The 27,298-nt window shown below is 45.5% G+C and overlaps 1 protein-coding gene across 1 annotated transcript; it reads right to left on the bottom strand.

The window, feature by feature from the left end:
- Window positions 1-22,481: 22,481 nt before the first annotated feature.
- On the bottom strand, window positions 22,482-23,813 carry DIC2 (dicarboxylate carrier 2). The gene has a single exon (XM_087330826.1). The coding sequence runs from the start codon at window positions 23,789-23,791 to the stop codon at window positions 22,856-22,858; it is 936 nt and encodes a 311-aa protein (XP_087186952.1). The 5' UTR covers window positions 23,792-23,813; the 3' UTR covers window positions 22,482-22,855.
- Between the last annotated feature and the right edge of the window lie 3,485 nt (window positions 23,814-27,298).

Genomic DNA, 27,298 nt, shown 5'->3' on the forward strand with positions numbered 1-27,298 from the left:
TCCAAACAGGAGTTGACAGGAAAACTAGCCTGATGGACATTGTTGTTGCAAGAGTTCGAATTCGACATACTTCATCGGTCAGGGGTACAACATGCGGTTGCTGACTATTTTAGAGTCGACACTATTGCAACCACGGACATGGATGAAGATCAAGTAGATTTATGGATCACTGAAATGACAATTTTTCTGAGTATAGGTCTACCACTAGAGGGCATGCCACTAGATGAAAGAAAAAGGTTAAGTGTAAGAAGTCGGAACTTCTATCTCCTGAATGACACATTATACCATAAAGGAGCCGACGGCATATGGCGGCAGACGGTTCGACATTACAAGAAAGAAGCAGTTCTGCATGAGGCCTATGCAAAATTGCTAGTGGTCATGATGCAAGAGAAACGATGGGAAAGAAAATTTGGAATAGCAGCCTGTGGTGGCCGACTACCTCAAAAGACGCAATTGGCTATTGTCGATAGTGCAGTTTATGCCAGCGGATTGGACAACCCACCGAAAAAGATAGGATGCCGCATCAGTCGGTATTACCTTTGGAGCCATTTAAAAAATGGGGTCTCGACTTTGTCGGACCTCTCAAACCAATAGCTGCATGAACGGGAAATCGCTATATTATAGTTGCCACAAACTACTGTACCAAGTAGGTTGAAGCCAAAGCACTTAGGGATAACACAGCGACATCCACATTATGAGTCCATATGGTATTGATTTGGTTGCCCAATGGAACTGGTAAGTGATGAGGGTACTCATCTTGTACATGAGCTGGCGTTTGTGGACCGACACTGAAAACAAAAGGAAAAGATATTTGAAATCGGAAAACCAATGTTGGTGTTTCAAACAAAGATGGATTTGATGCCAGGTAAACTTCAATTTCGGTGGACAGGACCATTTTGGATAATCAACAACAAAAATGGTACATATCAAGTCCGAAAGTTGGCAAGAGAAATTCTGCCAAAATGGATGAATGGATTTCGACTCAAGCCTTATCAAGGACCAATGCCAGAAAACCAGTTTAGTGTCGAAGTCGATCACGTAGTAACGTGGCAAGGGGACAAAAGTGTAAAAGAAAATAAAAAAATTGATCTTGGCAAATATATAACAGAAAAGATTCCTGTTATGATGATTTCTTGACATTGTCCTTTTAAAACTATAAATAGACAGACTCACAAATCATTTAGTATTCATTACGAGTGGTGGGTATTAAAAGTATTATTACTATATTCGTACTATGACTACCATTAATAGCAAGTTTTCATTAATTACTCGGAAAATGTCCCAAATTTTCTCCAAAATTAGCTCTTCTCCATTTTCTGTCACACAACAACACAGACATCTTTGAGCACCCAGAGCACAAAACTTTCAAGCTTCTTTCTCTCTATCGCTTTTCTCCATCACTCACCAATCGCGCCAATACCACGAAAGATGACACCATGTCGAGTCCGGTATCTGACAGGCTTCGTAACTAGTTGCACAACAAGGGACTGCAAGGATATCTTAGGTTTGTAGATGTCGAACCCCATCCCCGCGTTGCAAAAATTATGAATCAAATCGACGTCCTCAAAATCACCAACAAATAGATACGTCGATTGATGAATCTTAAAAGGGAAGAGTTCGATGGTATGGAGCCATTGAAACCAGAAGTGCAAGGTTGTATTTCGGTGAATATTCGCCATCGGCCAAAGCTTATTCTGGAATAGAGGGAAGCATTGCAGAATCTAATCAACTGGATAGTCCGACGTCCCTCCGAATGAGTGAACCGAATCCATACTGGTTGAGCCAGAGCGGTCAACCGGATGACGAGCCGACGACTAGTGAAGACTCGGTCGTGCTCTCCCCGCGTAAGGAACCGAGGAGACGGTTCATGCTTAAAGAGAAACAGAAGAAGAAGATGCCGGAGTACGACACAAACAAGGACGAGTCGGATCGGAGCGAATCCAACTCCGGAAAGAACAAAGACGGATCTTTAGAAGAGAAGTCTGAGTCGTCCAAGAGGGCCATCAAATCGGCAGAGCAAAAATTGCGTTAACCTAGCCCAGAAGCACCTCATAGTTCGGTACAGATATAACAAGTATATGGTGCATCATTATGCGTACATAGTGAAGGTGGCAACCATGCAGGAGCCGGAGATCTACGCTGATGTAGCTAAGGATCCGAACTGCTAGAAGGCCATGGAGGAAGAGATGCATGCACTGATGTAAAATGAGATGTGGGACTTGTAAAAGGAGTGAAGCCGATTAGTTATCGATGGGTGTATAAAGTCAAATATAATACTCATGGCTTGGTAAACTGGTACAAGTCCCGATTGGTGGCCAAGGGCTACACGCAGTAGCACCAAGCGAAGGGTCGAGAAGAGGACGAATCAGGGACAACTGATTCGGTCAAGAGTCAAAGTGAATCGGAAGCGATTCAATCAAAATGTTGGATTCGGAAGAGCCGAGTCGATTAGCCAAGTAGACAAGGAGGCAATCGAAGCCGACACCAGCACAGATGAGCTGAGGGGTTGAGGGGCGACAACACCGCAAGAACGACGAAGCTAACTTCGGCTAAGGGAGCAGACAAGCCGACCGAGAAGGTCAAGGTGCGCGAGCAAGAGGTAGGGACATCAAAAGAAGCCGACAATAGGGATCGGCAAAGATAGACACAACGATCCAACCTCAAGTTGAGCTTGAGGGGAGTGTTGAGCGGACAAGCTCAACCGGATCCGAATCGGTATCCGGAACCAGTTACCGGATCGGATTGTAACCGGTAGGCCATTAGACGCCTACGACTAACTACTTTAGCTAGTCCATTCAGGACTTGTATAAATAATGTTGTCAAGCACAGTTGTATGTACAGAGTATGGTGATTATTTTGAATTTGAGTTTACTGTTCTGCTCTCTCTATCTCTCCCACTTACTGTGTATTCAAGCTCTCCATTAAAGCTTCATCTCTATATTCTAGTGTTATCCGGCTCAACCGGTTTTTTCTACGCTTCCACACTTTCACTTTTACACTACTAAATGTATTTTTACAAGGCATGCATGTCCAATGTCCTTTGGCAGCCTTTGGAAGTGCAATAAACAACTCTTCTTCTAATCCATGACATCTATAATCATGCACACATATCTTTCAGGTGATTGAAGCGCTTTTTTTCGATGATCCATAGCTTTAGAACATTCTAATGCTTGACTTTCACGATGTTCTTTCAATAGATTCTTGTAATTCTTTATTTCTTCATGTGATCTCCCACCCTTTGCCATATTTTTAAACCTCCACATATTGAACACGCACCCATCCTAACCTTACGCGGTAAATTGTAACCACATTGTTAAATTGCAACCTCCATAATCGATAAAACTGTCATTACACCATCTAACAACATGTTTGTGAAAGATTATGTGCGGAAGCGTTAGACAAACCGGCCTTGCCAGATAGCAGCAACAAAGAGAGAGAGAGAGATTAACACACAGAGTGTACGCGGGAGAGAGAGAGAGAGAGAGAGAGAGAGAGAGAGAGAGAGAGAGAGTGAACGTTCAAAATCTATTACAAAACCATAATAGTTCTCTGTACATAAACCGTGCTCAACAACACTATTTATACAAGTCCTTAAGAGGACTGACAGAAGTACCGCGTACTTCTATGCTCACTCGAGCGTCTGACACTAACTACGAGACTATTAACTACCTAGTAGTCTAGGCTACTACTAGGCTTTCGATTACTGTTTGATCCAGCTAACCGATCCAGCTTCATCCTTCTGGATGCCGATCTGGCTCAGGCTTATTCAACCGATCCGGATCCGGTTGAGCTTGCCGCTCAACAATGTCATCCTTATATGCTTGGTAAACCTCACAACAAGTGAAGTTATCAGACAAATGTAATCTTCCAGTAGTAGGCATAATATCACATTGCTTTCAGAAATATATCTCCATCCACCTAATAGCATGGCGCCCAATCAGACCCTCTAGATGCATTCTTGTCAAAAGGTACCCACGATCCCTTTACTAGTCATAGTTAAACTCTTTGGAGCCTTATGTTAACAATGCTATGAGCAATTTTGAAAGCAACTCGAGAACACTTAGTACTCAATCCAAGGAAATATTCAACATGCGTCAAATTAGCCCTTGCGATGTGATCCTTTACAAGCTGCATATGTGAAATAAGGAAAGTATCTTATTCCTCACCATTAAGTGATAAATACTTTTGTCGGGTTCCCCTTAACTTTGCATTTAGATTTTTAGAAAGAATTTTAGCTCAGAGAAATATAGTTGGTTTGTTTTTTCATGTATTATTGCATTTATTTTAAGTTTTTTTCACAATTTCGTTAGGAAATTCATGTTTTATTCTCTTATGTATTTTCCAGTGAGCCTCGTCAGAAGGTGCCAACATTTAAATTGAAGATCTAAATCCGATGAAACGTGATTTAGAGACCTTTATAAAAGACATGTCCCATAGGACACTATTCGATTCTGGAGGGGATGGGACATCGAAGTCATCTGTACGGAACACTAAAAGAAAACAAGTTATGATCCTTGAAGAGAAGCTCTTGAGCATAAATTCAAGAATTATTTAAATTTAGAATGGAGTATTGTCTACGTCGAGGAAGATGGAATATTGTTGCTAATATTTGTAAGTTTGAGAGTAAAGGAAAGCAATAGTTAGGGAAAACCTTCACCTAGGGTAAAGTCTATAATATAGAATATGAATAGTGATTCACCCAATTTCTTCCTCAACATAGAGACCTCGGGTGGTACCAAATGAGTGCGACTCGATGAAGAAAACCTGGTAGCTGAAAGTTGCCACCCGAAAACATTAAGAAAAGATATGCAAATGAAAAATAATCTAATAGTTGCTCTTTGGCCTTATGTCACTGGGAAGATGATGAGCACAAAAGCAAAGAATCCACCAAAATAGTCTCAAAAATCAAACATTGAACATAAGTAGTATAAAAAACGACAAAGACCTGATGACGATGAGCTCAAGGTCTTCGAGTTCGTATAGGAGGAAGAAGACGAGCAACAACTTGAGGTAGTGGCTCCAGGAGGACAAATATCTTCTGGTGTATTGACATCTAAGTAGAACCAGATAAGAGAGAACATAGCAAAGACAAAACTAGTGTTACCGGCCTAGGATTGTAAAGAAATGCAAAGAATATCGTTCGGCCACAATCGAGTAGTAAATCACTTCTTTAAGAATCAAACACATAAATGGTAAGTGGAGAGTACACAAGAAAATAACACAGGATGTTTACGTGGAAACCCCTAATAGGGAAAAACCACGGGAGCCCACAAACTCCGAACTATCACTATGAAGAGAAAGGGTACAATCAGAGACTTGGAGGCAACGACCTCGAGCTCTGTTTCTTCGCACAGTGGCGATTACAACAAAAGTATCGCTATGTATCTCTCTCTCTCTGTGTACAATAGTTGTAGCAATATGACAACAACACACTCACACACTAAAGTGATTGCCCTAAGTCATATTTATAATTATATGAACTTAGGGCTATTTACAAATATAGCCTCAATGGGCTTATTCAAGACATATTCGCAAATCTGTCTTCTCTTCCAATTCTCACCGGCTCCCTTCCGGTTCTCACCGGGTCTCCTCCGGTTTCTAGATCTCTTCCGGTTCTCACCGAGTTCTCTTTATTCATCACTAGATCCCATCCGGAGAGACCGATTTCCCAACAATCTCCCCCTTCACTCCAGTATGGGATGTCTTGTAAGTCTGATCTGTTTTTGGCACGCGTCTAGCTTGTCGGGTGTCAGCACCTTGGTCAGCATACCCGACCCATTCTCCTCCGTGTGGATCTTCGTCAACACGAACTCTCGATCTTCAACTCGCTCCCGGATCCAGTGGTACGTACACTGGATGTGCTTCGTTCTGGAATGGTATGCCGCGTTCTTTGCAAGGTGGATGGCACTTTGACTGTTGCAATAGGGCCGATATTCCTCTTGCCGGATCCCTTGCTCTCCAATGAAGTCCTTCATCCATAATATTTCCTTGCCGGCTTCCATGGCTGCCATGTACTCCACCTCCGTGGTTGACAACGCAACCGTCTTCTATAGCCTGAACTACCACGAAACGACTCCCCCTGCATAGGTCATGACATATCCGGAAGTTGACCGGCTGGTGTCCACATCCACCGACATATTCGAATCAGTAAATCCTTCCATGAGGGGTTTACCAGAGCCGAATTAGAGGCACATACTCGAAGTGCCCTTCAAGTACCGAAGTATCCATTTTACCGCATTCCACTGCTCTTTTCTGGGGTTGGTCATGAACCGACTCACCACTCCGACTGCGTATCCAATATCCGGTCGAGTACACACGATTGCGTACATCAAGCTCCCGACTGCAGAGGCATATGGAATCTTCATCATATCCGCCTTCTCAGCCTGTCTTCGGGCTTTGCTTACCTGATAATCTGCAATTTGTCGGGAGAGTTGATCCGATCGGTTTTGCTTCTGACATGTTAAACTGCTGAAGCACCTTTGTCACGTACTTTTCCTATGACAACCACAATTGCTTCTTCAACCGATCCCGGATGATGTGCATCCCCAGTATCTGTCTTGCCGGACCCAAGTCATTCATTGAGAAGGTCCGGTTAAGGGCCTTCTTCAGCATTCGTATCTTGACTTGGTCTCGTTAGACGATCAACATGTCGTCCACGTACAGGAGCAATATCATGAAATCTCCTCCACCAAATTTCTTCACAAACACGCAGTGATCGGCCTGCGTCTTGTGGTACCCTTGATTGGTCATGAAGGAGTCAAACTTCCGGTACCATTGCCGGGGAGCTTGCTTTAGTCCGTATAAGCTCTTCTTCAGCCGGCACACCAAGTGCTCCTTCCCTTTCTTCTCAAATCGTTCCAGTTGATGCATGTAGATCTCTTCTTCGAGGTCTCCATGTAGGAATGTTGTCTTGACATCCAATTGCTCTACCTCGAGGTCCATGATTGCCGTTATGCCCAAGAACGTCTGTATGGATGTCATCTTTACTACTAGGGCAAAGATCTCATCGAAGTCCACTCCTTTCTTCTGCTGGAAGCCCTTCACCACGATTCGGGCCTTATACCTTGGTGGATTTCTGATGTCTCCCGGTTTTAGCTTGTACACCCACTTGTTCCGGAGTGACCTCTTTCCTTTCGGCAACTCCACCAATTCATATGTGTGGTTCTCATGCAGGCAATCCATCTCATCCTACATCGCACTCAACCATTTGCGGCTATGGGTGTCTCCCCTTGCTTCTTCAAAGCTTTCCGGCTCCCCCTCATCGGTTAGCAACACATGCTTTGCATCTGGAAATCTTCGGGGGGCTCTTCTCTCCCGGAGAGGATATCTCCGTCCTTGGTTTGTGACTGTTGGTTCCTCCGTTTTTTCCTCATCCGAATCCGATCTGGTTCCGGTGTCTTCTTCTTCTTCTTCTTCTTCTTCTTCTTCGGTCGGTTCGGTTTCCTGTCCGTATCTGGCCGGTTCGTTGAGTGTCATCCGGTTACCAGCTAACATCCGGTTTTAAACTGGGTATATCCTTTTGTCCTCAAACCGGTTTTCAATGGATGATCCGAAGTTCGTTACCTTCTTCTCTGACTCCCAGTCGGCAATGGTCCTGTCTTCCATGAAGACTATGTCCCGACTCCGGAACACCTTTCTGTCGGCCAGATCCCACACCTAGTGACCGAACTCATCATCGTCGTACCCAAGGAATATGCATGACCAGGACTTCGGATCCAACTTTTCTCTCTTGTCCTTCGCCACATGCACGTATGCGAGACACCCGAACAACATCAGATGCCGGTAAGACACATCCAAGGGCGAGTCTCCGTCCAAGGGTACTGAGGGTGACCTGTTTATCACGTAGGTCGCCGTCGTCAGCGCCTCAGCCCAAAACGTCTTGGGTAACTTTGCATGTGCCAGCATGCTCCGAACTCTCTCCATCACGGTCCGGTTCATCCTTTCGGCCAACCCATTTAGTTCCGGCGTCTTCGGCACGGTGAATTCGAGTCGGATTCCTCGAACTGCCCTTGGTATTCTCCTCTGTTATCTGCTCAAACCGCCTTCAGCTTCTTGCCGGTTTCTCTTTCCACTCTCGCGTGGAGCTCCTTGAAGACGGATAGCACCTGATCCTTCGTCTGCAACGGCGAGACCCACAACTTCCGGTTGTGGTCATCTATGAACGTCACGAAGTACTGCAGTCCAACATGTGACTTTGTGTCTACTTGACACACATAAGTATGCACCAGCTCCCAGTGGTGCATTCCGTCTCATCGGTGGTCTTGACCGGAAGGAGGTTCAGTTTTGCTTGCCAGCCAGGCAGTCGGTGCACTTCTCAAGTTGCACGTCCTTCACCGGAATGAGGTTGTCTTCGGCAAGCCTCTTCATCCCCTTCTCACTCATGTGACACAGTCTTCTGTGCCATAGTTCACCGGCAGTGTCAGATGCTACGTTCACTTCTTCCTTGCATATCCAGGCATGCATCAAGTACAATGTGTTGACCTTCCGGGCTCGAGCCACTATTAAGCTCCCTTTGCACAACTTCAGGACACCATTCCGGATGCTACATGTGTAGCCTTCATCATCTAGCCGACCCTCTGATATCAGGTTCAGTTGAACCTCCAGAACATGTCAGACATCCTTCAACAACAACTTGCATCCGGTTGATGTCGTCAACAACACATCCCCTATGCCGATAATTCGGCATGTCCCTTCATTCCCCATCAGGACACAGGTGTGCTCACCGACTGTGTAGGATTAGAAGCATTTCCGGACCGGGGTACGGTGGAACGACGCTCCGGAATAGACAACCCAGGTTGTCTCGTCGACGGCAAGGTTCATCTCACTCTCCTCGGTGATGAGAATTAGTTCTTCTTCACTTGGCGCGATCGTCGTTGTTCCCTTCTGGTCCGGGCTTCGCCAATCCGAACCTTTTCGGTCCTGTGACTTCTTCGAATCGGTACTGTCGGTTCCCTTGTCTTTCCGGAAATGCTGACAGTTCTTCTAGAAGTGCCCCAGCTTGCCGCAATAGAAGCAAGTGGGCCTCCCCCTTAACTTTGACCGTGTCCCCGACTTTTCCTGGTTCTGGGGACTCTGACTCCTTTGTCTTCCGCGTTCCGATTCGGTAAGGAGGGCTTTGGCGTCGGAGATCACCTCCTTATCTTTCCGACGCACCTCCTCATCTAGCAAGCTTGACTTGACTCTTGCTAGAGATAGTTGTTTCCCTTCCGGCCCGGCGTTACCCAACGTGACAACTAATGTGTCCCAGCTATCCGGGAGGGAACCGAGCAGTAGTAGAGCAAGTACCTCATCGGCGAGATGCAAAAACAACGAAGGTGCGGAAGCGTTAGAAAACTAGCTTAGCTGGATAGCAACTGAGAGAGAGAGAGAGAGAGAGAGAGAGATTAACACACAAAAGGTACGCATGAGAGACAGAGAAAGAGTAGAACAACTTAAATCTATTATCATCAACTCTGTAAAATACTTTGTACATACAACGTGCTCAACAACACTATTTATACAAGTCCTAAGAGGACTGATAGAAGTACAGTGTACTTCAATGCTCACACGAGTGTCTGACACTAACTACGAGACATTAGCTACCTAGTAGTCTAGGTTGCTACTAGGCTTCCGGTTACTGCTTGATTCGGCTAACCGGCTCCCCAGCTCATCGGCTCACCGATCCAGCTCATCCTTCCGGATGTCGATCTGGATCCGGTTGAGCTTGCCACTCAACACTCCCCCTCTAGCTCAACTTGAGGTCGGATCGTAGTGTCAGTCTCCATGGCAGCCGATCCTTCCACCCGGCTCCTTTTGGCGTCACTCCGCCTCGCTCACGCTCCTCGTCCGGTCCAGTCCCGTTTGTTGCGACCCTTCTGATTTTGCGCACCTCGACCTCCTCGATTGGCTTGTCTGCTCAACAGGCCCAATTTAGCTCCCTCGTTGCTGTGACTTCGATGCTTGCCGATTTGCCGATTCCTTCGTGTTGGCGTCGACTTTCGCTGCCTTCTCGTCCTCTTGGCCTTGAATTGATGTGGTTCTTCCGAATACGTCTGTTGAACGAATTGGCTGTCTCCGATTCGTTCTAGCTCTTGTTTGAATCGGTCGCTCCCGATTCGTCTTTCGGTTCCAGGCCCTTCACCTTCTTCTTATGGTCGGCTCTGTCCTTCTTGACTCTGTTGCCATTGCCGCTTGTTCTGACTTGTTCGGATGTGTCAACTTCCTTTGTCGTCTCGGCTCCTTTCTTCTTCTTGTATCTCCCTTTGTCGGTTCTTCACTCACCGGCGCAATTGGAAGTGTCTTTGCTAAACACCAAGAATTTCGGTGAAGTGCTGCAACTTGTCCGATCCGAGCACTGATCCCTATGAACGTACCGAAGTTCGACTTCACCGCTCAGGACACGCTCACCCACGAAGTGGTAGTGCACTTCTATGTGCTTTGTGCGAGCATGGAATACAGGGTTCTTGGCGAGCTGCATGTTGTCGTAGTAGATCAGGATCGGGGTCAGCACCTCGATCTGCAGGTCTTGCAATAGTCGCCGAAGCCAAATGGCTTCACAAGTGGCAACGGTAGCGCACCAGTATTCAGCCTCAGTGCTCGAAAGGGCCACTGTTGGCAGCTTTTTGCTCCACGCAACATCCGCGCTACCAAGGGAAAACATATAGCCGGAGGTGGATTGGCGATCCGATGCATCGCCGGCCTAGTCGGCATCGGTGTAGCCGACTAAATCTTCGGTTGTACCATGCTGGTATAACAGGCCCTGGTCCTTCGTGCCGCTCACATATCGCAAAATCCGATGTGCGCATAGAAGGTGCTCCACGGTCAGCTTCTGCATATATTGGCTGATCACGCCGATCGGATAACTGATGTCGGGTCAGGTGATTGTCAAATATATAAGGCTTCCAACGATTTGTCGGAACCGCTTCTCATCGCAGGCCGATCCGGAGTCGGGACAGAGCTTCTGGTTCTGGTTCAAGGGTGTGGAGATTGGTCGGCATTCCGTCATGCCGAACTTGTACAACATATTTAACACATAGTGTCTTTGTGAGAGAAATATGCAGTCGGGGGTTCGGATCACCTCGATCCCAAGGAAATAGTGAAGGTCACCCAGGTCCTTCATCTCAAATGCGTCCGATAGCTGGGACTTGACTCGGCTGATTTCATCGAGTCCGGGTCCGGTGATGACTAGATCATCAACATACAACAAGATGCAAACCGGACCGTCTGGACCTTGCCGGATGAACAACGAAGAGTCGAACTTGGAAGCCACAAACCCCATCTTACGTAACCGGTGCATGATCTTCGCATTCCAAGCTCAGGGGGGGCTTGCTTCAGGCCATAAAGTGACTTCTTCAGCCGGCATACCGCCGACTTGTTCATCTCTGACTGGAAACTGGTGGGTTGGGTCATAAAGACCTCTTCTTCAAGATCTCCTTAAAGAAATGCATTCTTCACGTCCATCTGGTGAAGATGCCACCCCCTTGCCGCAACAACTACCAACACCACACGAACCGTCGTCATCTTCGCTACCGGAGCAAAGGTCTCGTCATAGTCAATTCCGTGGGTCTGCGTGTATCCCTTTGCCACTAATCGGGCTTTGTACCGGTTAACCGAACCGTCAGCATTGTACTTTACCTTGTACACCCACTTACATCCGATCGGTTTATAGTGTCGGGGAGGGTCAACTAGGTCCCATGTGCCGTTGGCATCAAGTGCCCGCATTTCTTCCTCCATAGCGGCACGCCAATTTGCGTCCTTTGCCGCTTCTGCGTAGCTCTGCGGCTCGCGCACTTCCGCCACCTTGGTCATGTATGCATAGTGATGCGCCATGTACTCATTGTACCTGTACCGCTTTACGGGGTTCTTCTGGCGGGAAGACTGGCGTAACTTATCGTTACCCGGTTTGAGGCCCTTCTTGTCCAGTTTGGTCTTCGTTGTCAAAGATCCGCCTTCTTCTTTTTCGGAGTTGGATTCGCTCCGATCTGACTCACCATTGCCGGTCTCGTGCTCCGGCATCTTCCTCTTCCCCTTTTCCTTGCGCGTGAACCGTCTCCTCGGTTGCTTGCGCGGGAAGAGCACGACAGAGTTTCCACTACTCGCCGGTTCACCATCCGACTAGTCTAATAGACCTAGTCACTCGTTCGGCCCGCTCAACCGAAACGATTCCGGACTCTCATTTAGAGTCTCGAACCCTTCGTCTTCTAACTGGACCGGTTCAGGCTCACTAGCCTCATCCTCTGGTATCGGGTCGAGGTTGGAAGTCGGAACCGGTAAGGCCATGATGCCATCTTATCAAACTCAACATCCCAGCTTACTCGGACTTGCTTCGTCCGGGGGTTATAACACTTATACCCCTTTTGCTCTTATGAGTAACCGATCAAGATGCATTTCTCCGACTTTGCATCCAACTTCCTCCGTTTCTCATCCGGCACATGCACATATGCAATGCTACCGAATATCCAAAGGTGTCTCAAATTCGGCCTGCGCCCAAAATACAACTCATGCGCGGACACTTTGTCACCGATCCGGTTTTGGATATAGATGGCCGTCCGGACCGCCTCAGCCCAGTAGAATTTGGGCATGCTCTTCTCCTCTAGCATCGCCCTTGCCATGTCGATAATCGACCGGTTCTTCCTCTCGGCCACACCGTTTTGCTTTGGTGTGTATCTGCAGTTGAACTCTCTCCGAATTCCTTTTTGCTGCAGATAACTGTTGAATTGGCCGGAAAAATATTCTTTTTCGCCATCTGACTGTAGGCACTTGATCTTCCTCTCCGTTTCCCATTCAACCACGCTTTGTAGGTTCCGTAAACACTCAAAGAATTTGCTCTTCCGCTCAATGAGATAGATCCATGTGTGCCGGCTGTAGTCGTCAATGAAGGAGACGAAGTATCGACTCCCGCCAAGACTAACGTTCTATGCCAGCCCCCATACATCCGAATGAATAAGGTTGAGCTTGTTACAGCTACGGTTTTGTTCGGTGGGGAAAGGAAGCAGGTGTTTCTTCCCGAGTTGGCAGGCTTCACATATTTGGGCCTTCTGGCCACTGAATTTCGGCAAACCAAAAACAACTTGTTTCGTTTGCAGGTCTTGAAGCCTTCGGTAATTGACGTGGCCGATCCGCTTGTGCCAGAGATCAATATCCGATTCAATCTTTTGTCCTTTGGTGAACAAAGCGGTGCCGACGTCATTGGTATCGAGTATGAACATCCTCCCATCTCTGTGCCCTTGCGCAATAATTTGGTCCACTTCCTCGATGAAGCACCTAAGGTGCGTAAACCGCACCTGCATCCCCTGGTCAACGATCTGACCGACTGACACCTGGTTCTTCGTGATAGTCGAAGCGTGTAATACGTTCATCAGCTTCCGCCTCTATCCAACGTGGCTCAAAGGGCCTTCTCTAACGTGCACGATTGGGTGAGGAGTGTCGTCTCCGATTTCGACGACTCCCGGTTGTTCCGGTTTCTCCAAGAAGGAGAACCACTCTTTGTGGCTCGTCATGTGATTCGACGCACCGGAATCAACGTACCACACTTCCTCCAATTTTGAAGTGGTCGTCTTCATCGAGTTAGCCTCGTGTTTCATCACCAAGGCTGGCCCCTTTACCGGCTTTTCCGGTTTTGGATCCTCCCGATCCTTCTATGTGGTGCGAGTATTGCCAATTCTCTCTACCGGCCTTGCCGGATCCGGATCTGTCCGAATCAGTGCACTTCTTCCATCACTCGCTTTCTTTGTGGCCCTTTTTACCACAGTACCAGCATTCTGTGTCGGCCTTTGCTTGCTGTCCTCCGGCGCCGCCTTGACTCCCCTTGCTTGTGGAGGGTTCAGAACTGCTATCGGCATGCTCTCTGTGCCTTCGGTCCTACTCTTGCCAGCCGCTACCATTGCGATCTGACCCGCCTCGTCCACCACGCCCACGGGGCCGACCTGCCTCTATGTACAACATCTGGCTGTCGGTGGGTGCACTTGTTGACGCTCCGGCGTGGTTCTCCTCTACAAGGAGCATCGACTGTAAGTCGAAAAATGACGGCGTATTTTCCCTTGTACATATTGCCGTTCGAAAGGCTCCGAACTTAGACGCTAGGCCCCCAAGACAGATTTGCACCATCTCATCTTCCTCTACAGTGACGTTGATAGAGGCAACTGAGTCACAGATCTCTTTGATTTGGGTCGTGTAATCGGCTATCGACAGGTCCTTCTATCGGACATTGCTCAACTCCTGTCGGAGTTGTAGCTTCCGGGCCGTAGTGCTTGCCGTGAAAACCTTCTTCAGGTTTCCCCAAGCTTCTTTTGGCGTCTTGGCATCTCGAACATGGCTCGGCAGCTGGTCTCCGACACTGGACGCAAAGCAGTACATCACTTTGCTTCCTGCTTGTTCCCACACTAAGAAGTCCTTGTGTGCCACATCAGGTGCTGTGTCGTTAGCTCCGTCGACATAGCTCTAGTAACCATGCCCAAGTAGGTATTGGCGCATCTTGTATGACCAAGATGCGTAGTTGGATCTGTTGAGCTTCTCCGCCGGGAGCGAGCTAGCCATTCCTTTGTCCATCACTTCTCTTTTTGTTCTTACCAGGTCTTAGGGTTTGTCTTCAGATGTTGATGTCGTCTGCAGAGGTTCTCAACCCTCGCGCTTTGATACCATGCAAAAAAAAACGAAGGTGCGGAAGCGTTAGACAACTGGCTTAGTCGGATAGGAACAGAGAGAGAGAGAGAGAGAGAGAGAGATTAACACACAGAAGGTACGCAGGAGAGTCAGAGAAAGAGCATAACAACTTAAATCTATTTTCATCAACTTTGTAAAATACTCTGTACATACAACATGCTCAACAACACTATTTATACAAGTCCTAAGAGGACTGACAGAAGTATAGTGTACTTCAATGCTCACACGAGCGTCTAACACTAACTACGAGACATTAACTGCCTAGTAGTCTAGGCTGCTACTAGGTTTCCGGTTACTACTTGATCCGGCTAACCGGCTCCCCAGCTCAATGCTCAACAACACTATTTATACAAGTCCTAAGAGGATTGACAGAAGTATAGTGTACTTCAATGCTCACACGAGCGTCTAACACTAACTACGAGACATTAACTGCCTATTAGTCTAGGCTGCTACTAGGTTTCCGGTTACTGCTTGATCCGGCTAACCGGCTCCCCAGCTCACCGGCTCGCTTGCTCACCGGCTCATCCTTCCGGATGCCGATCCGGCTCAGGCTTATTCAGAGGATCCGGATCCGTTTAAGCTTGTCGCTCAACAGAGAGGTACTTCCAACGAGGTTGCTTGGTGTATCAGCCCTTGGAAGGCATTCATGTGCTCCGCCATACTGGAGTCGTCTTGGTACCGGAGCCTCACTAGCTTCCGAAATACCGAAACCCAATTAACGACATTCTTGTTCTGGAACATGATGCCGATCTTCTCCCAGAGTTCATGAGCCTTGCTCTCTTCATTGAAGTTGTTGTATAGGCTCATGTCGATGAAGCACCGGATGTATGCCGTCGTCTTCATGTGCATCACCTCCCAGACCGTGGCGTTGATCTTATCCAGCCTCTTCTCGTCGAATGTTACCCGGACAAGTATGGATGTGTTGGAATCGGAAGGAAGTTCAGAGTCGGAGTCAGAGTCGGATCGACAGTTCAGATCGATGACTCAGTAGATAGCCGAATAGGATATAGTTAGTTACGAAGTTTTGTAATTCTTGATAATTATAGGCAGTAGGATTTCTTGATGAGAAAAAATCTTAGGGTTACCTATAAAAGGAACCGAAGGCATTGTAAAAATCTATCGTTGTATTTGGTAATATAAACTTCAGTTAGGGAACTCTGTGTATGAATCACTCTTGCTATCTATTTCCTTCGGTCTAAGCTATACTACATAAGTCACGATCTCGGTGTCTGTTATCACCGATAAGTTTATAACTAATCTGTATCTATTCATCTAACCACAACTTCTTGATAGAACGTTTGTCTTATACTGTGTCGGCAAAGTAGTAATTGTTGACCGAACAACACAGTACAAAGATCTTTAACCACCAGCATGTCCCTCATCTTCGACTTCCACATTGAGTAGTTGGAGCCGGTGAGCTTCAACATGCCACCGTAAGATTCTTCCATTTCCTGTGTTGTTCGCTCTGATACCAGTTTGTAAAGAAATGCGCGGAATATCATGCGGCCACAACCGAGTAGTAAATCACTTCTTTAAGAATCAAACACAAAAATGGGAAGCGGAGCGTACACAAGAAAATAACACAGGATGTTTACGTGGAAAACCCTAATAGGGAAAAACCATGGGAGCCCATAGACTCCGAACTATCATTATGAAGAGAAGGGGTACAATCAGAGACTCGGAGGCAATGACCTCGAGCTCAGTTCGTACAGTGGCGGTTACAACAAAAGTATCGCTCTGTATCTCTCTCTCTCTCTGTGTGTACAATAGTTGCAACAATATGACAACAACACACTCACACACTAAAGTGATTGCCCTAAGTCATATTTATAGTTATATGAACTTAGGGATATTTACAAATATAGCCTCAATAGGCTTATTCAAGACATATTCACAAATCTGTCTTCTCTTCCGGTTCTCACTGGGTCCTCTTTATTCATCACCGGATCCCATTCGGAAAGACCGATTTCCCAACAAGGATAACACGGCACCGAATCCTCTATCCTTTGGGGTTCGGCTCAAGAGGATCGTGGTCAAGGAAGGAGCGTGAAGGGTCGTACTCATAGCTCAAATGGTTGTGAGCAACAATTGTTCTAGAGATCCCGATTCGTGGAGACTGTGGAGGTTTACGTAGACGGCTACAACCGACTAGTTATGCACTTACCACACAGAGTACGTGGACTCGACACAAATAAATCTCAACAAAAAATCGAGAAAACAACACATAGACAAATAGATTCTATATTTAAAAGTTCTTCATACAAATTTACGACTCTCTTTCTACAAATAGTCCATGCCCTTTATATAAGGTCATGGGCAGTAACACACAGAGCGTGAACTGTTATCCCTCATGAATGTCGTAGATGTTTTACATCTTCTTTACTGCCTTTCGGCCCCTCCCGTCTTCTTCGCTCGGCCTTAAACCATTCCTTTGTCTTTTCCTCGTTTTCTTCTTTCCCACTTGGTCGTCTGAGGCGGCCAACACATCGCACGCTTGTGGGACAATGCCTGCATGGTCGAATCCACAGGGTAATTTTATGCGTCATCTAAAATGTGCAGGATGCTTGGCTCTGTTTGGGCCATGTTAGTAGGGACCACAATGGGTTTCTCGGGGGCTGTCGCGGTCTGCTTCATTGGCTCTAGTGTCGCAGGTTCGGGAAGGCCAGTCAGCTTTGTTGGCTTTTTCCCATTTTGTCCTTTCCCACTTGGTCGCCGGAACCCCAAAGACACTTGACTTCTAATCAAGGGATTGTGGGTTCGGGTCACACTAGGCATGCCAAAAGTGTTACCAGCCTAAGATAACACGGCGTCAAATCCTCCTTTGGGGTTCGACTCAAGGGGATGGTGGTCAGGGAAGGAGTGCGAAGGGTCGTACTCGTTGCTCAGATGGATGTGAGCAAGAATCGTTCTAGAGATCCCGATTCTTGGAGACCGTGGAGGTTTAAGCAGACAGTTACAACCAACCCATTACGCACTTAACACATAGAGTATGCAGACTCAACACAAATAAAGTTGAACACGAAATAAAGAAAACAACACATAGACAAACAGATTCTATATTCCAAAGCTCTTCATACAAAATTACGACTCTCTTTCTACAGGTTTTCCATGCCCTTTATATAGGGTCATGGGCAGTAACGCATAGAGTGTGAACCGTTATCCCTCATCCATTTTACATCTTCTTTACTACTTTTCGGCCCCACCCGTCTTCTTCACTCAACCATAATCGTCCTTTTGTTTTTTCCCCATTTTGTTCCTTCCCACTTAGTCATCTAAGGTGGCCAACAACATGTCCGTAAAGGTCAACTCTTCCATTTGCTGGCCCATTACTTCAATCCAAAGGCCACCAATTGATCCCGCGACAAGAAGACGCCCGCTTGAGATAAGAGAGCCACATGTTGTGCTTGTCTAGAACTTGAAGAGAAAAATCAAGATCAACCCACAAGCAACTGTTGTACCATTTTTAGTTATGGTAGACCCTAATTAATGTCTCATAGTTACAAACTTCAAGTATAGCTCTTTCGATGATTATACATATTATGTCATTGGAGGATCTCATTCAACTGAAGCCCATTGACAACTAGTCAAATAATATCCTCTTACTCCATTCTTTAATTATGCAAAATGCAAAGTATATGCAGGTCTCACTCATGAAGAGGCCAAGTTGTTGGCTTGGGACCACAACAATGATAATGATTATAGACATAAGATGTCTTGTATTGAACACATCTAATTCTTTCACCATGACTACCTTGATGTGTTGCAAAGGTTTGGACCCAAGATGAACCCTGGTTTGCGCCGTCAGTGTCTGCTAGAGGTGGGGATTGCATTTGATGAGAGTACAAAATCAAAAGGTCTATGAAAATATGACTCGCGGTTTCAGCTAACATTTAGGACAAATGAGGTCTGGGATCTCCTAGACAAAATATTTAGCATGTGGGAGCGTAAAGAGGTGAAAGGTCAAAGGAAAAAGAAGGGCAAGTTAGATCCACATGTAGAAATCAAGACAAAGTCACATAAAAGTGACTCGGTTATTGAAGAGTTGATCGAAGATATGAGGCTGCTACCTTGGAGGTCATTGCAAGGAATTAAAGATGACAAGTTGTTAATATCTATACTTTCTCGAGGTGTTGCCAAGGAGTTCCGCTTAGACGAGATGATGACTGAGTTACAAAAATAAGTATTATTGATATGTTGCTCATATATTTTCTTGTTCTTTTGCTTTGATGACTAACTTCACATTTCATATTTAATTCTTAGTCATAAAGTATACATGAAGATTCAAGAGTTGATGATGCACAAATTGAACTTGCCAACATGGGAAGAAGTGGAACAAGCTTGACCAACAACATCATCATATAAGGCTTTGGAAGAATTCTTTATTGTATTTAGAGAATGGGTATGTGTAATTTCAATTTGAATAGATTGAATTATTATGTTGTTTCCTTGCAAAATACATACTTGCAGAAACCACCTTGATCAAAGAAAGTCAGTGATAGTAATGAAGTCGTTCATCACACACTTAGAACGTGTTAAGTACAAAAAGAGAATGACAAAGGGAAAGGAGTTGGAATTTCCGGAGAACTCGGAGACAATGAAAGTTTTTTGCATAGAGCTAATCCTTACAAACAATTACATTATTATTACTGTATTCAATGAGGAAATGGCAAATATGCTCGAACTATTACCAAAAAGGCATTATACATTGCTTGTTGTTGACATACCATATGGATTCCAGATCATGGGATCCATGTACGATAATGTGCCCTTCAAGTATCCCCAGATCAAGAAGATGGTAAAGGACTTCACAAAGTTGACCTTGGCACTATTATGGAGAATCATCATATTTCATAGCATGGGTTAATCATTATCAGTGACAATTGCTCTGATCGCGATGTCATGCAACAGAACACTTGCATTGGTGAGTTACAAGTTGTTTTTTCACAATATGTTATTAAAAGTGTTGTTTTTATATGTTGTAAATTCCATTTTTAACCCTTTTGTCTAATGTCAATAGAATTAAAACAAATATGATACATCTTTGTAGGGGTTATTATGATTCAATAACGAAGAAGAAGCATGGAGCACAAGTTAATGAAAGAAACGTTGTCAATCAATTCATGTGCCCAACTGTGAGGAAGAAGTGACAACATGTATCAGGTGATAAGAGTCTTGTTAACCCTTATCAAAAACCTCAAAGATTAATCAACCGTCTCATCAAGCTCTTCTCAAACCTAGATGATTGGGTTCTAGATTTGTTCTCTAGCACATGTATATAATATAAGTTTAATCACATTTATTTAGATTAAATTATAGACTATACTTGTTATTTTGACGTGCGTACTTCCATTCCACTATTAGGGACTACTACAACCAGTGCATTAAAGATGTTCAAAAACTGTGGTGTATTGGAGAAGGACAATTAACAAGTAAACTTCATCAAAATGACGATCCAAGGTATCTAGGACTATCCCAATCAAGATAGAGAAGTTGGAGCCAAGCACATCAATGAAATCGAAAGGTTTTAGTTGACTTCCAGAGAACCAATGGAACCAATAGATGAAGAAGCATGGAACCTTGCGGACCTGGAAGATGTATCAAAATCTGAACATATGCACAATTTAGCAGATCATACGGGCGATGCTAATGTGGACAATCTAAAACAATCAACTCTTCCTAAAGAGCCAACCACACCAGATTGATTGATTTAATCAATCTAGTATGGACTATAAGGATAAGTGTATAATTTGAACGATATTAAATGTTAAACTTTGACTTGTGACTTCTGTATAATTCGAACACTATTAATCCTTACAGTCTTCGTTTATTTCACCGTTGCATTTCCTTACATGTTGAACAAAATGTTTTCCCCATCTTAGTTTGGTGTATTCATATCGCATTATACTTTGTCCTTCGTTCTAGTTTGATTGGATAGTTAAATTTGTTCTATGATTTTACACATGGAAGGTGTCATATAACATTCGTTGCTAGGTTGTTGGTTTCAAGTTCGAACATTCTACATTTGAGATAATTGCCACCTTCATAAATAACTTTGAGATGTATTATATGTAAAATATACGATAAAATTTGCATTGTACCATTTCCAAAAGTGGGGTACTATTTTTATATTCGTCACAATTACAATTAATATAGTTCAAGTTACATGGAATTCCATTCCTTAATTCAGAATTGGATACCAAAACAAGAGATATGAGGTTATTGATTTTCTTGTCATGAAATGTTTTTGTTGAAAATTTTTGCTATGTTTTTAGAATCCATGTAAGCATGCATCATACCTTTTTGAAATTCGGGTTAAATAAGGCATATTCTAACATCTCCCCAAGATGTGAAAAGGAGAATGCCACATATTACTTGTTTCAAATGTCCCGTTATTTAACTTTGACTATGGCCTATCTTCGACTATGGCCTAGCTTCTATTGTGGCCTATCTTTGACTCTAATCTATCTTCAACTTTGGCCTATCTTCGACTCTAGTGTATCTTCGACTCTCGCCTGTCTTTGAGTCTAGCCTAACTTCGAGTTTGACCTACCTTCGACTTTGTAGAGCCTTTGACCATGACAATCTTTTGACTCTACAGAGTCTCTGAGTTTGGCAATCTTTCAACTTTAATAATAATTCCACATTGATAAGCCTTCGAGCCATCCATCCTCTCTGGTTCAAGTCCCCAGTGGTCTTGCTCAAGTAACACATGTATGCATGTAACTTCGCAACAACGCAACTTCCATTTCACAATCTCACATCATGTGAGCAAGCATTTAACATGAAAACTTCTATATGATAGGGTAGTGAACATAGATGGACAAATTCTCCTCTATTTTGTAAACCAGAAATGAGTAAATATGTAGTTACTGCTTGTTGGTGGAGAGAGTAAAAATACCTCTTGAAAGTGTATTGAAAATGTGGCTCAAAAAAGAGAAAATTAACTCTTGCAATAGCCAAACCGGAGTGGAGATTACCTCAATTGGCAAGTTCTTGCAAAAATTTACACAAAGAGGGGAACAACAAATGATTTCTACCACTTTGATTTTGATGAACAAACGTTTTGGACACTCCCTTCGAAATATTTCACCAAGCCCTTCACTTTGGTACCATTGTTGGAGGGTGGCGGAGAAACGACTGAGTTGTTGTTTTCATCTATAGAGGAAAAATAGACAACATAGGAAAAACTAAAAAACTGATAGAGAAATGTACACAACTCACAAGAGAACTTTTTGGCGGCATCCAAAAAACCCTTAAAACCCTTACCAGGTTTTGAGTTATATACATACTAAGAAAATAGTGAGAATTACCTTTTTGGCTTTTCTCACTATGTATCAACAAGCAAGGATGTACCATTAATGTCACATGCTACACATTAAACCCTTACATGTCAATTTGAACTTTGGTACAAACATTGTTACTTGCCGCCAAACCATAATATGTTGTTTAAGCGTTAATATCTAGTGGTTTTGAGGGTAATCTATAAATTGAGGCTAAGTCATACAAGGCCCTACAATCATGAACAGAGTAGCTAATAAGTGGTTCTCAAGGCTTCTCCATCGGCATATGGTGAGACACGACCAGTGGTACAAGTGAGGCTCTCCAGCAAATGTTGCCTAAAATTGTATTTCCGATGCACACTTGGACGCAACCTTTGTTTCATAGACTCGTTCTCTCATTCATGCATAATGTTGAGCCACCACACATACCTCTATGTACAACCACATCAAGACGTTTCTTCAACAAGAGTAATTTAGAATAACCACTAACGTTGAGGAAAAGGTTTGTCTCAGTTTTTTAAAACTATGAATTAAAGGTTCCAAATTTGTCATATATATATATGTAGGGAACAAAAATTGAGATATCAATATGCAGACATTGTTTTGTTGGTACATACATGTTTTTGCTTTTGTCACAGCTTTCTTTCGAATGAAATGAATACATATATATGGTACAAGTAATTTGGATCAACAGTGGAGGGAGGAAAAAGATATATGAAGTGGAGTGATCTTCTGTTGAAAAAATGAAAAGAAAACTGGGAGGAATGTTAAAGAAAAAAGAATGGGTCCTTCTGGTCCTGGGAGATCTTGGAATGGTTTAGGAGGAAGGCACATAAGAAATAGTTTAGGAGGAATATAGACATGGCAGAAATAGTTTAGGAGGAGGGCACATAAGAAAAAGAGAGAAGAACAAAAAAGGTGAGGAATGGAGCGTTTTAAGTGTCACGGAGGAGTTTCCTCATACGCTCAAGTGTTACAAAGAGGATGATGGTGAAGGGTGCCTGCCTAAACATGGTGGGTAGCAACCCTTTGTACAGAGCCAATGGGCCTTCGAGCCGTATCGTTTTCAACGCACAATCCAGAGGGCCAGTGTACGCACCCGCTGCCAGAATCTCGGCATTCCGGCTAGTATTTGTGCCAACACTCGCCACATTCATGTTCATGAGCCGCGTCTTGACGACATCAACGGGGTTGGATGTGAGTGATGCCGCGATGCCTGCAGCGACTGACGCGACCACATGGAGCATCAATCCATCGTCCATCATCCGATGCCTCACGATTTCCTCCTTCACCTGATCGTATGTCGCGAGCTGCGATGACGTGACCAGCATGGCACGCACTACCGTCAATGACCCTCCCCTCCACAACGCTCCAATGCCTTCTTCACGAGCCGTGCGCACGACTGCGTCGGCCACACTGCTGTAATTCCGACGTTTCGATGCCTCGAGACGGCCGTCAGCTTGCATTCTCACCATGGCCATGTCCGCAGGGTTCCCTACGGCCGCACCAATACCACCAGCCACTAACCCAACAACCACCTTCTTGTGAAGCCCTAACCCCCCTCCATCTCTTCTCTCCCATTTACTCTTCATCACGTCGTAAAGACCCATTCGAGTGGTGGAATATGTGGCTTGTCGTAGTAAAGTTGCTGATACGCCGGCGAACAATGCATTGATGCCTTCTGTTCTCAGGATTTGGGCCCCCATGGCAGTGGGACCGATGCGAGGAGGGGCATTATTGTGAAGGCCCATCATCCGGCCGCCACCTTCGCCTTGCAATTGCATCCTCACTTTGATTAGATCTAAGGGATGCGTGGTGCATCCCGCCACAATGGAAGCCACTCCGCCTTCCACGAATGCCTTCCACCCCATTTTGTTCCTTTCTAAGTCTCCTTCTCCTTCTCTAACTTATTTACTTCTTATTTTCTTCCGTCCTTTTCCTTTCTGATCTTCCGATCCGATCCGATCCGAAACTACAGCAGCAGCAGGACCAGAAGCCAGGAGGCTCTGACAGACAGGGCCGGGCAGGGCGATCTCCTCGCTCCTGCGCTTTCTTTGGATCGAAGAGACACCACACCAGAGCAGCGTTTACTTTGCAATGCATCATTCCTTTCATGCGATCCTTCCTTTTGACTCTACCCACCCCCCTTCCCCCTACTCTTCCTCCTCCCTCCTCTTCTTCTATTTTAATTTAGAGACCCACAGAGAAAAGAGCGAGCGCTAAACAACGTAACGTTATGTGTGTCCTCCTCCGGTTTCACATCCCATCATGTGGGTCTTCTTCTGTCCTTCCAAACCAATGGAATTTGGCCACCCCAACTCGTTGACTAACAAGAAGCTCCACCAAACTTTCTAGTTTTCTATTGAAAGTATGCACATATGTATTGTACCCGACCAAACTTATGGCAATGCTGAAGATCTACATGCATACATATTTATTGAATATGAACCGGCACATGAGATTTCACAGATCGCTAGTTTTACGGGAAATGTTACTTTTTCCATATTTTAGATCAATCTAAAACACATTTACATTAGTAATAGTGAGTTACAATGCATGACCAAAAGTGGTCATTTGCTACAAATGTAGTATTGTGTCAAAAACTACCATTCACCAACCCATTTTGATTGATGTAGATATGCTTGATGGTACCAAACATGTCACGATACCTACAATGAAATGAAGGCACCCTAGCCCCAAATTTGTTAGGAATATGTCCCTCTTGTGGGAGGAGCAGACTATTCAACTCAGCAAGCGCTGACAGTCGAAGACATGAAGAGTTGATTAGGAGAGTTGACAACATTGTATATGAGATCCAAGTCAAAGACACGACCGACTAGTCGGGCCGACCAGATGATCGATGACAAGGCCGACTGGACAGTCAACATGGGAGTCGGTTGATTAACTCCTATTGATTGTGTTGGGAAACATGTCCCTCCAAATGGGAAGAGCGAGAGTCGAATTGGTCGGATAGAGTCGATGAGTAATTCAGCCGAGGCCGAAAATCGAAAATCGATTATGTAGCTGATTCAAGAGACTATATTTGTAAATAGTCTAAATGTGCCCCATGTGAGCGATAACTGTAAATAGCTAAAAATTTAGAAAAGAATGGTGTGCGGAAGCAATATAGGAAATCCGAACAACAGAAAACGCAGGTTTAATGGAAAGCTTAGGTTTACACAGTACGCATGGGAGAGATAGAGAGAGAGTAAACACTAGAACTTAATTAAAAAATATAATACTCAATCTGTACATAGGATGTGCTCAGTGAGCACTTTTATACAAGCCCTGACAACAGGGCTAACACAAGTACTGACAGTACTTGACTACTCATAAATGAGCCTCGACTCTTACTCCCAAAACTATTCCTTACAAGGAATATCTTTCTAACGGCCTTTCGGTTTACGCACCGATACGACCTTCCTACGCACCGGTTTGCATACCGGTTTACACATCCGTTTTACGCACCAATACGGCCTTCCTACGCACCGGTTTGCATACCGGTTTACACATCCGTTTTACGCACCGGTCCGGCCTAACCGATTGGTCCCAACCGATCCAGCCGATGTTGAGCTTGTCTCTCAACACTCCCCCTCAAGCTCAACTTGAGGCTCTTCGGGATCTTCCGGATCACCGCTCCGGTTCCACCTGGCTCCACGCCTCGCTCGCGCTCTTCGGCTTGTTCGACTCCGCGCGCTTCGACCCTTCCGGTCGATACGGCCCTTCACAGCTCCCTTGCTGTCGCGGTGTTGGCGCTTTTCCTGCTGCCTTCTTTTCCGCTTGGCCCTCGGTCGATTTAGTGTATCCGAATCAAACATTCGAACCGACTCGGCTACCTCCGATCGGTTTTCGCTCTCATCCGAGTTGGCAGTCTCCAACTCGTCTTCGGTCTTCTCACCCTTGACGATATCATCTCCCCCATGCTTGGTTGGCTCTGACGCTTTCTTTCGGCTGCTCCCCTTGTGGTCGCTTTTGGACTCTTCCGCGGATCCGCCCTCGGCTTCTTCAGCCGAACCAAAATCGAATTCGTCATCCGACTCGGCGTCGCGGTCTTCTCGCTCCCCCCCCTTCCGTCGGCGTCTTCTCTCCCCCTCAAGTTCGGCATATCGAGGTGACGCAACCCAAGCACACCCGAGAATTGCCGCAACTTGTCCAGTCCAAGAGTCTTGGTGAAGATGTCGGCGGTCTGCCGATCCGTCGGAACATACTGAAGTTCGACTTCACCAGAAAGGACACGCTCACGGACAAAATGGTAGTGCACCTCAATGTGCTCGTGGAAAACGGGGTTCTTTGCGAGCTGGATGTTGTTTAGGTTGTCGCAGTAGATCATCGTCAGATCGGACACCTCCACCTGCAGATCCTTAAGTAGTTGCTTCAAACATATGGCTTCACATGTCGCGATAGCCGCTCCTCGGTACTCAGCTTCGGTGCTCGATAATGCAACTGTCAGCTGCTTCTTACTGCTCCACGCTATCGCGACACTTCCAAGAGAGAACGCGTATCCGGACGTGGATCGGCGATCGACGACGTTGCCGGCCCAGTCGGCATCGGTGTAGTCGACCAACTGCGGGGTTGTACCGGTCTGATATAGCAGTCCCCGGTCCTTAGTACCGCTTACGTACCGCAGTACGCGTTGCGCACACTGAAGGTGCTCCTCGGTAGGTCGCCCCATGAACTAACTGATCACCCCGACTGGATAACTGAGGTCGGGTCGGGTGATTGTCAAGTAGATAAGGCTTCCGACAATCTGTCGGAACCTCGTCGGGCCGCATACCTTGCCGGAATTGGGGCTAAGCTTGACGGTTCTATCAAGACGAGTCGAGACGGACTTACAGTCTGCCATCCCGAATTTGAAGAGCATATTCAGCGCGTAATGACGTTGGCTGATCAGTATGCCTTCGGGGGTGCGGATCACTTCGATCCCGAGGAAGTAATGAAGGTCCCCCAGATCCTTCATGTCGAATGATGCCGCAAGCTGGAGCTTCACGCGGTCAATTTCACCTAGGTCGGCGCCGGTGATGACCAAGTCATCAGCATAGAGTAAAATACTGACTGGCCCGAGTCGACCTTTCCAAACGAACAGTGAGGAGTCCGATTTTGACGTCACAAAACCTAACAGACGCAGACGATGCGTGATCTTCGCGTTCCAGGCATGCGGGGCTTGCTTCAGTCCGTAAAGGGACTTCTTCAATCGGCACACCGCCGAAGTGTTCGTTCCGAAGTGAAATCCGGGGGGTTGTACCATGTACACATGTTCCTCAAGCTCACCTTGCAGGAACGCATTCTTTACATCCATCTGATGTAAGTTCCACCCCTTGGCCGCGGCTACCGCGAACAAAACACGGACGATCGTCATCTTCGCGATCGGCGCAAACGTC

This window comes from Azolla caroliniana, unplaced genomic scaffold, assembly GCF_043228905.1.
Source record: "Azolla caroliniana isolate FFs.n. ecotype wild unplaced genomic scaffold, voAzoCaro1.0.p SCAF_14, whole genome shotgun sequence".
Classification (NCBI taxonomy): domain Eukaryota; kingdom Viridiplantae; phylum Streptophyta; class Polypodiopsida; order Salviniales; family Salviniaceae; genus Azolla; species Azolla caroliniana.

Excerpts from the sequence above, each read along its gene's own strand:
- DIC2 (XM_087330826.1), bottom strand. The coding sequence starts at position 23,791 with ATGGGGTGGAAGGCATTCGTGGAAGGCGGAGTGGCTTCCATTGTGGCG.